The sequence below is a fragment of the Apium graveolens genome, chromosome 6 (assembly GCF_009905375.1).
Source record: "Apium graveolens cultivar Ventura chromosome 6, ASM990537v1, whole genome shotgun sequence".
Lineage (NCBI taxonomy): Eukaryota > Viridiplantae > Streptophyta > Magnoliopsida > Apiales > Apiaceae > Apium > Apium graveolens.
In genome coordinates, this window is record NC_133652.1 from 228694978 (window position 1) to 228705351 (window position 10374).

A 10374-nucleotide genomic window follows, 5' to 3' on the forward strand; every position below is an offset into this window, starting at 1 on the left:
GAGGGGACGACCGAGACGTCCGAAGAAACGACTGAAACTTCCGAAGAGACTTTGGATAGTGGTTCTGAGGAATCTCAGCCTTCCAAGGCCTAGCTTTTTGTGTATCTTCTCTTTGAACTTTATTTATATCAGAACTTGTTACCCTTCGGGGTTATGTTTTATACGTTGCTTTTCTTGCCTTTTTTTTGTTTTAACTTTACAATCTTAATATGCATTTGAACCTTAAACATCCTTGGATTGAAATAATTTCAAGCTCTTTAATATGAAGTCTGGTTTTTCAAAACCTTACACAGCATGGGTTCGACCCTAATCAACAATAACTAGACAATGTAAATTCTACTGGAATATAAAATCCTACGCAAGCAAAGCTTCATGGTGCTTTTAAACCTACTTGTCAATGACAAGTGAGAATCGTACTTCACCTATCTTACACGTAGTAAACCTTCAGGTTTTGTGTGTGCCAGGTCCTCGGGACTTCAAAACCTTCCATAGTTTCCAGCTTGTAGGTTCCTCTACCCTGAACGCTCTTGACTCTGTACGGCCCTTCCCAATTCGGGGCAAGCTTTCCTTTCTGTCCAACACCAGAAGCCTCTATTTTTCTCAAGACTAGATCTCCTTGTTTAAAAAATCTCTCTTTAACCCTTAGGTTGTAATAGAATGAAGCCTTTTTCTGATATTCTACTATCTTTGCATGTGCCTCATCTCGCACTTCATCAATTAGATCCAGGGCTAACCTCTGCCCTTCCTCATTTTCTACAGCATTGAAAGTCTGAATCCTTGGAGAGGAATGCGATATCTCCACGGGAACTACTGCTTCTGCCCCATATGCCAACATGAAAGGAGTTGCTCCTGTCGTGACTCTACAGGTAGTCCTATAGGCCCATAATATTGGAAGTATCTCATCCACCCAATTATTTCTTGACTTCTCGATCCTCTTTTTTAGTCCATCCAGGATTATCCGATTTGCTACCTCTGCTTGCCCATTGGCTTGCGGGTGAGCCACAGAGGTGAATCGTAACTCAATTTCATTTTCTTCACAATACTTCTTGAATTCCTCATTGTTGAATTGTGTTCCATTGTCAGTGACGAGGATACGGGGAATTCCATATCGGCACATAATGTTTTCCCACAGGAATTGTGCAACCTGCTTAGTTGTGATTTTGGCCAAGGGTTTGGCTTCGATCCACTTGGTGAAATAATCAATGGCTACAATCAGAAATTTCCTTTATGCCGTGGCCATAGGAAAAGGCCCTAGAATATCCATCCCCCACATGGCAAAGGGAATAGGCGAGTTGATAGAGGTCAGCATCTCGGGGGGTTGTCTAACAACTGGTGCATGCTTCTGACAGCGATCACACTTCTTCACATATTCTTTGGCATCATCCATCATTTCTGGCCAATAGAAGCCTAAACGAGTTATCTTATGAGCCAAGGCCCTGCCCCCCAAGTGTTGTCCACAAATACCTTCATGCACTTCTTCAAGAGCCAAGCGTGCCTCATCGGGCCTGAGACACCTCAAGTAGGGAACCATGAAAGATCTTTTGTAAAGAATCCCATCTATCAAAGAGTACCTTAGTGCCCGAACAGTTAACTTTCGTGCTTTAGTTGCATCACTTGGCAACCAACCGGTCTGAATGTGAGCCTTGATGGGATCAATCCATGACGTCCCCAAGCCTATGGGAGCCAGCAGCTTAACATCTATGCTTCGTGTCTTCAAAACACGGAAATACACACTTCCTGAACTTTCTTCAATCTCAGACGAAGCGAACTTTGATAGCGCATCTGCCTTAACATTTTCTTCCCTTGGAATGTGTTCAACATGGCACTCATTAAATTGGGTCATCACAGCCCTTACTAGGCGGACATACTTAGCCATCGTATCATCCCTTGCCTCAAATTCTCCCTTTACCTGGGATATGATCAGCTTCGAGTCTCCACGGACCTTTAAGTTTTTGACTCTAAGTGTCCCAGCTAGACCAAGGCCAGCTATCAGGGCTTCATACTCTGCCTCATTGTTTGTGGTTGGAAAATCTAGCTTCATAGCATACTCAATTAAGAACCCATCAGGGCTTTGCAAAACCAACCCTGCTCCACTGGAATTTGTTTTTGATGCTCCATCAAAATAGAGAACCCAATATTCTTTCTCCTTGTCATTCTTCTCCCTGTCCCCATTGTCGACTCCCTTGTCTTGAGGTATGGTATCTTCCTGCCCCCCGACTTCTTGGTTGGGTATGGTACATTCCACCACAAAGTCAGCTAGTGCCTGGGCTTTTATGGCCGTACGTGGCTTATACTTGAGATCGAACTCTCCCAACTCTATTGCCCACTTAATCAGTCTCCCACTTGCCTTGGGACTGTGAATGATATTTCTCAGTGGCTGATTTGTTAGCACTTCAATTTGGTGAGCTTGAAAATAAGGACGCAGCTTTCTTGAAGCCATTACCAAGGCTAAGGCGAATTTCTCAATGGCTGAATAATTCAACTCAGCACCATGCAAAATTTTGCTGACATAGTATACGGGTTTCTGGACTTTCAGTTCCTCCTTAACCAACACCGCGCTCAAGGCGCTCTCTGAAACAGCCAAGTACAAGAATAAAACTTCATTCAGAACTGGCTTGGCCAACAACGGGGCCTGGCCCATATACTTCTTTAACTCTTCAAATGCCTTCTGATTTTCCTCACTCCATACAAAGTCTTTGATGTTCTTTAGTGACTTGAAAAATGACAAGCACTTGTCTCCTGACTTGGAGATGAATCGTCCTAACGCAGCAACCCTTCCTGTGAGCTTCTGAACATCCTTGACAGTTTTGGGGGGTTCCATGTCCAGGATTGCCTTTATTTTATCGGGGTTTGCCTCAATTCCCCTCTTCGAGACCATCAATCCCAAGAATTTTCCAGATCCTACTCCGAAAGCACACTTCGTCGGATTCAACATCATCTTATGGTACCTCAGGACCTCAAAAGCTTCCCTTAAATGGGCTATATGATCAGTCTTCACTAGACTCTTGACTAACATGTCATCAACATAGACTTCCATAGTCTTACCAATAAGATCCTTAAAAATTCTATTCACCTACCTTTGATAGGTGGCTCTTGCATTCTTGAGACCAAACGCCATAACAAGATAACAATAAACACCAAAGTCAGTGATAAATGATACCTTTGGAATGTCATCCTTATGCATTTTGATCTGGTTGTATCCGCTAAACCCATCCATGAAACTCAGCATCTCATGTCCAGCGGTGGCATCAATTAAAGTATCAATTCTAGGCAGCGGAAAACAGTCTTTGGGGCATGCATCATTCAGATCGGTAAAGTCTATACATATCCTCCACTTTCCATTAGCCTTCTTCACCATTACAGGGTTTGCTAACCACTCCGGAAATTGAATCTCCTCAATGAAACCAGCCTCTAAGAGCTTTTCCACTTCCTGCTTTATAGCCTCTTGTCTTTCCGGGGCAAAATTTCTTTTCTTTTGTTTCACTGTCTTCCGGCTTGGATCTACGTTTAGCTTGTGAGTAATTAACTCCGGGTCTATGCCTGGCATATCAGCTGCTGACCATGCAAACACATCACTATTTTCTTGCAAAAATTTCACTAACTTCCCTCTAAGGGGCTCCTCTAATGTGGCTCCAATGAAAGTCATCCTCTCAGGATTCTCGGGGTCTAAAGGAACCGAAACCAATTCTTCTGCTGGCCTTCCTCTATTCTCATCATTTTCTCGAACATCCATATCTTCAATAGGAAGAACCTGCCCCCCGACTCCATCTGCCCTCAAAGAGGCCACATAACAGCTTCTAGTCATTTTTTGATCTCCTCTCTCTTCTCCAATCCCGTTTCGGGTGGGAAACTTCATGACTGAATGGTAGGAAGAGGGGACTGCCTTGAAGGCATGTATCCCTGTTCTCCCCATGATAGCATTATAAGTTGAACTAGCCTTTACCACCACGAAATCCAGCATCTGCGTTGCTTTCCTTGGCTCTGTACCTATGGTGGTTGGCAATTTGATTATCCCTTCCACAGGACATTCTACTCCAGCAAATCCATATATCGGCATGTCGGTTGGTGTCAACTGGGAGTCGTTATACCCCATACTTAGAAAGGTGTCGTGGAGCAAGATATCCACAGAAGCACCATTATCCACAAGGACCCTCTTAACCGGGCTATTTCCTATTATTGGTGTTATGACCAGCGGGTCGTCATGGGGAAACTTCACACCCTCTAGGTCGGAATCATCAAAAGCCAATGTTACTTCTGTCCTGGCCCTCTTCGGAGCTTCTCCAACAATATGCATAACCTCTCTAGTATATGCCTTTCTGGAATTTTTGGACAATCCAGCAGCAGTTGGACCTCCAAAGATCGTGTTTATCACAGGCCCTCGAGGTCTCGGCCCTCCATAAATGGTGTTTATAACTGGTCCTCTAGGCTGGGGGTTTCGCCCCTGATCGTCTTGGTCCCTCCTACGATCTTCAAAGTTCTTCCTTCCATTATTATTTCTGTCCCCTCCATCTCCAGTATACTTGTTCAATCTTCCTTTTCGAATCAAAAACTCAATTTCATCTTTCAATTGCCTACACTCATCGGTGTCATGGCCAACATCTTTGTGAAACCTGCAATACTTGCCCTTATCTAGCTTGGCGGGATCAGCCTTCAAGGGCTTAGGCCAGCGAATATCTCTGTCTTTCTCAATCTCCATCAAAATCTGACTTCTGGGAGCATTCAGCTTAGCGTATTCAGTGAACTTTTGCCCAGGTCCTCCCTTCTTGGGGGTTGAATCAGGGTTTTGTTCGGTTCTAGGATATTTGTCCTTAGCAATATACTCCAAATCAGTTTTTCGTTTCTTGCCTCCAGTGGGCTCATTACTTACTACGGTCTTCCTCATACTTTCTTCAACCTTGATATACTTCCCTGCCCTCTCTTGGAGCTGCAACATGCTCTCAGGGGGTCGTTTGGCCAAAGACATCTTGAAAAACTCATCCCTAGTTCCTTGTTGCAGTGCTATCATGGCTACCTTATCATCAAGGTCTGGGACTTTTAAAGCCTCCTTTGTAAAACGATTCAGGTAATCTCTTAAGGATTCCTTAGCTCCCTGCACAAGACTCATAAGAGATGCTGAACTTTTCTCATGGACTCTTCCACTGATGAATTGCTTAATAAAAGCCTGACTTAATTCTCTGAACGATCCAATAGAATTTGGGGGTAGGCGACTGTACCATCTTTGAGCCATACCCGACAGGGTTTGAGGGAAGGCCCGACATTTTATAGCATCATTCACGGGTTGCAACAGCAGTGTATTAGAGAATGTCCTAACATGATTAGCGTGGTCTCCCGTGCCATCATAGGCTTTGATAGTGGGCATCTTGAATTTCCTTGAGATATGGGCATTCATTATCTCTTCTGTGAAGGGTGGAGTTGGATCATCAGGATCTCCAAGGGGAAGGAGATTGCTTGGATCAGTTCTTGGGACAGCAGCCCTTCTTCTTACCGGACCATCCAGGTCTATGATAGGAGGAGGATTTCTCCCCCTAGGAGGTATGTGGGGTCTGGTGGCTTGGTGAGCCTCCAAATCACGCCTCAGCCTTTGGATTTCAGCCTCATGAGCCCTGATCCTTTCCTGCACTTCTTGGGGATTCGCCCCTGGGGTGCTTTGGGGGCGTTGCCTTCCATCGGCCATTGGCTCTTTTCCAGGATGCCTCCTTCTCGGGGCCACTTCATCATCCGAAGATTCGGAGTCTCTCTCAGTGTATGGACCAGAAAATTCCCGATCCTCAGGGATAGGATCCAAACCTCGTATATAGGGGGCGACCGCCCTCGTGCTTCGCTTCGCCCAGCATATCCGCTTCCTACAACCTCAGGGTGAAGGGGCATCCCATAAGGGGGGTTAGTAGTAACAATAGTTGAATATTCATATCCGACGGGTCGAGAATTCACAGGTATATGTATTTGTTGAACTTGAGGATTCGTACCTTGAATAGTCGGGGGAGTTGTCCCTTGTGGCTGAGGTTGAGTTGCCCCTGTCTGGGCTTCCCCCTGAGTAGATGCATAAGTTGAATGGGGAGGAACCTCCACGGTTGATGAAATCACCTGGGTTGTCTCTGATGGTGTTCCTTCCTCTAGAGCTCCAATTGTTCTCCGTGTTCTCGCCATGGTTGTTGTTGCTTTTCCCACAGACGGCGCCAAATGTTGTGGATAAAAAACTAAGGTTATTACTTGCTGTATTTAATACTAAGATTCGGGAGCTCAAGGCCTTTAATGGCTGCTCTCGTGTTTCGTGACTCAATCTGCCTTTACGAGATGCCTACGTATCTCTATGAATTAGAGAATCAAGCCAAAAAACGTCGTTCTGATTGGTGGGGGTGAGACCCCTTATATAGATGTTGGGAGTCCTTGAATTGGACTTGGTATAGGAGACTTGGTGGGCAAGTCTCATAATTAGAATGGACTTTGGAGTCCTAGATAGTGTGAAACTGATTCCTTATCCTTTTAGGTCCCCTTGAGGCTAATCTCCAAGGATTTATATCCTTATCGGGACTCTTTTCAACATCTGATTTGTCCCTTATTAATTAATTATGAAATTAATTAATAATCAGGGCTTTTGGGCCTTTTTTATTCCATCAGGCCTGATCTGGTCCATCAGGCTTAACCTTTCTGGTCTGAGTATCATATATCTTTTTATTGGGCCTAGCAGCCCACAGCTTGTACAATTAATGCAGTAAATAAATTATACAAGCATAATTTATTTATCCCTATCAGGAGTATCACTGTATTCTGGTGGTCGTATCTATTTTTTAGATCCTTCCAAAGAGTTGACGGATCATTCACAGTCAAGTACTCAGTTTTAAAATCTTCGTGGAGATGATGACGAAGAAATATCATGGCTTTTGCCTTGTCTTGTTGAGAGGTTGTATTCACTTCTTTTATGGTGTCACCAAGACCCATAGCATTTAGACGGATTTTAACATCAAGAATCCATGTCAAGTAATTTTTTCCAGTAATGTCAAGAGTGTTGAACTCGAGCTTTGTTAAATTTGAAATTACAAAAACTACTATAAAGATGAATAAAATAAATGATTTATAAAACAAATAGAATTAAAAGATAAACTTTCAAGTTCTTATTATAAAGCACAAAATTACAGATAAAGCATATGATCAAATAATAAGATATATTAAAGTTAAGGTTCACCGAATAAAATATCATGATAATGAATAAAAATAAAGCATGGCGTAAAAAAAAGTTACCAGGTACAAAATGAATGAATTTGAACTAGAATGTTTAGTATAGTCAAAACAAAAAGATAAGAAAATTAAAGTATAAACAAGAAGACCTAATCCTTCAGTTAGATCTAAATTAATATAAATGAAGTCTCATACAAATTTTTGTGATTTTATAATAAATTAAATATATATTTTTTAACAAGGAATTAAAAGGTTATGTTACTAATATAGTTTTATGGTACTCCTTTTTTTTCTTTAATATATATAGAAAAAGGTATATTATTTTACTCAAAATTATAACACATCATGTCATTTTATAATATTAAGCATGTTATATACAAAAGTAAACACGTAATTAACAAGATGCATTATAAATTATTTTGACATTACATATCACAAAATGTTATCAACACTCATATGCAGAGTGGAACACTTTACATAGAATATGTGTAAATGATTATAATATACACACTCATTGTCAAGTATGTTACACATAAATAACATCTACACAACACAGAACAGTTAACTGCAAAATATGAACTAATGAGCACAAAACAATCACTCACACTATATAACGAGGGTAGCACTGAAAGTTTGTAAATACCACACAAAAAAATATAATACATAAATGGAAGAGTAAAATGTGAGTATGTTTAAATTTGGTTAAAGTTATATTTGCATGCGAGAAAGTTAGTAGGGGTTAGCATGCACGAAAAATTATTATCTACAACACAACTAAATAAACAGAAGACGACTTACAAACACATCTTAAATTCAAGTTGCCTCAATTTATATGTGTATCAACAGCAGCAATAAAAGTATGTCAGGATAAGACACACACAATGGACATAATAAGTAACTAGCACGGGTGCCCGCTTCGCGGGGCGTAAATTTTTAAAAAATTTAAGAAAATCATCAACTGATCATCCGTAAAATTCATGATATTCTAACAACTTGCAAAATGAAATAACGTTTACATAGCATGATTAGATATCACATAGCATAAACCATTCCAACAAACATAGCGATCCCCTTTTTAAAGTAACAAAACCACTAACTAAATTAAAAATACCCATTTCTTAACCAGATGTTCATTACTGAAGGCTCATCACGCTGCTAGCAGGTGACTGGAACTTCAACTGAGACATTCCATCCAAGTGATATGAAGACCCTGATGCCTGCATGTAAACATTTTAAATTAGCTGCCCAATTTTAAAAGCTGTATCTTTTGAAAACAGGAAAATACACAGAACAAACCTGCGACGTTAGCCGGCAATCAGAGTCATGAGGTTGTTCCAGATGGCCATTTGGATCAATAAAGCCCTTGCAAATATTTATAACCCAGTATATTGTAGCTTTGTTAACCACATTGATTTCCTTTATCAGCAGCTTAACAGTGTATTTTTGTTTAGTCAAGCTCTTGAACACCAAAGGAAAATCTTCTTCCTCAGTACTCTAAATGTAAACAGCAACACCATCACAAAACATATCAGAAGGTTGTATAGCTTATAACGAAAGTAAGGGCACTAACCTACTTTAGAAGCTGCATAGCCCTCATTCCAAGAAGGGTACGAATTTATTGGTCACCAAGTAAGAGTTCGACCGCACCAGTGTCATCAGATGCCACAGCAATAACTTTGTACCTGCATAATCTCACATTCATAGTATACTCAAAGGCAAAGATATAATCACTATAAATAGATAATTAGGATGTAAATGCACCTGTTATCAGGAAACGGAACTATCCGGTTACAACTACCACAACACCATACATCCCGAGCCAGTTCGACCTCATCACCACAACCAGTGCAAACAGTAGTGTACCATGAACCTGTTTCTTCTATGTACTTAATGTGCAGATGCGCACAAACCTGTCTCTGGCACATAGTTTGCGTATGTAAGCTAAACACAAGAATATAATAAAGAAAATGAGCTGAGATTACCATAATATACTCTGGACCAAGGTCCTTTATAGTCGCAGCACTCAGCAGCTCAACTTTCCCATGCCTATCAGCAGCATACATTTGTTCCTTAAAGCCTACCTAATCAAGCCTAACCAATGCAGGTAATCAGTACTGGAGCAAGTAAACGCGCATCACAATAATCCCGCAAGTTAGTCACTCGCTTGCGTCTCAACTGCACCACACTATAATGATTGTAGTTGAGGTAACACTGAGTTCCTCCAACACTTGATAGATCAACTTCTCCTATATAAGCATGATCACAAAATAATCAGGAATATGTGTAAAAAAATAAACCATTTTATGAAAGATACACTGTCTTAGTCTCACCATTCCACAATCCAACCCTACTACTTGCTATTATTAAGATTGCTGGTCTTTCCTTAAGTTCATTCATCTCCTGATCAAAGTTCTCAGCACAAGCATCCCAAAACGTAACATTGATAGATGACCTACATTCAATAGAACCAAACAATTATATATGATAAAACTCCCCTGGACAATAACTAATCATGACAGATGCAAGGAAGAAATAATCCTAAAAGTATCTTACTTTCCATCAGTTATAACCAGCTTCACCTGTCTCTGTGCATCCCCATGTTTGTTCACCAAAGTGGCCAAAGGTTCATACTGCTTTATTATTCCAACAATATCTGCAGAAAATGAAAGAATCATATCAAGATCATAACAAAACCAGTATACTATAAAATGCAATAAGTCATATATAAACTCATCAACCTACCAAGTATGTTATCTGTTTGCTTAGTTCGTAAAGCTCGGAATGGTCATAGAAATTAAAAGCATTGTTCTCAATACTATTTTCATCACCATCAATAGCCTTTATCCGAGTCTCAGATGAAAATATCAACTGCACATCACTCCTCAAGCAACGAAACTTGTCATCAATCTTATACCTCTGGACCTGGAATATCTGTATAACGTAGCATCTTCCAAGCACCAACTTATCATCCAGGAGATCAGAACAGTTTCCCGGGACAAAAGCATGTATCCTGTCATTCTTTTAGGCATAACAAAATATATTATTTCCGTTTAAGCACACAATATTTCAAACTAATTGTCATAAGAAGAAAAGATTACATACCATATTATCAAGAAAGATAATGTTGAAGCTTTTAAACACAACACCAAGCTTTGTTACTCCTTTCCAATACCTGACAACTCTTACTTTTATTCTGCA

The 10374-nt window shown here is 40.7% G+C and overlaps 1 protein-coding gene and 1 long non-coding RNA gene across 3 annotated transcripts; both read right to left on the bottom strand.

Annotated features, from left to right (window-relative positions):
* Positions 1-8746: 8746 nt before the first annotated feature.
* LOC141664216 (uncharacterized) lies at positions 8747-9267 on the bottom strand. 2 transcript variants are annotated; one of them, XM_074470130.1, is made up of 3 exons: positions 9159-9267; positions 8938-9086; positions 8747-8858 (listed from the first exon to the last, which is right to left on the bottom strand). In XM_074470130.1, the coding sequence occupies exons 1-3, from the start codon at positions 9237-9239 to the stop codon at positions 8792-8794; spliced, it is 297 nt and encodes a 98-aa protein (XP_074326231.1). In that variant the 5' UTR covers positions 9240-9267; the 3' UTR covers positions 8747-8791. The 2 variants fall into 2 exon arrangements, with proteins under 2 accessions (XP_074326231.1, XP_074326230.1); XM_074470129.1 differs by having other exon boundaries at positions 8938-9092.
* A 71-nt stretch (positions 9268-9338) lies between these two features.
* Positions 9339-9833, bottom strand: LOC141664399 (uncharacterized). The gene is made up of 3 exons (XR_012552008.1): positions 9730-9833; positions 9507-9628; positions 9339-9422 (listed from the first exon to the last, which is right to left on the bottom strand). It is a non-coding gene; the product is annotated as an uncharacterized LOC141664399 (long non-coding RNA).
* Positions 9834-10374: the final 541 nt, after the last annotated feature.

What these genes read in the sequence shown, in the direction of transcription:
- LOC141664216 (XM_074470129.1), bottom strand. Translation starts at nt 9,239, where the DNA reads ATGTATGCTGCTGATAGGCATGGGAAAGTTGAGCTGCTGAGTGCTGCG. An exon ending in TTGGTCCAGAGTATATTATG is followed by an intron (nt 9,093 to 9,158) that starts GTAATCTCAGCT and finishes ACTATGTGCCAG; the next exon opens with AGACAGGTTTGTGCGCATCT. An exon ending in GTTCCGTTTCCTGATAACAG is followed by an intron (nt 8,859 to 8,937) that starts GTGCATTTACAT and finishes GAGATTATGCAG; the next exon opens with GTACAAAGTTATTGCTGTGG.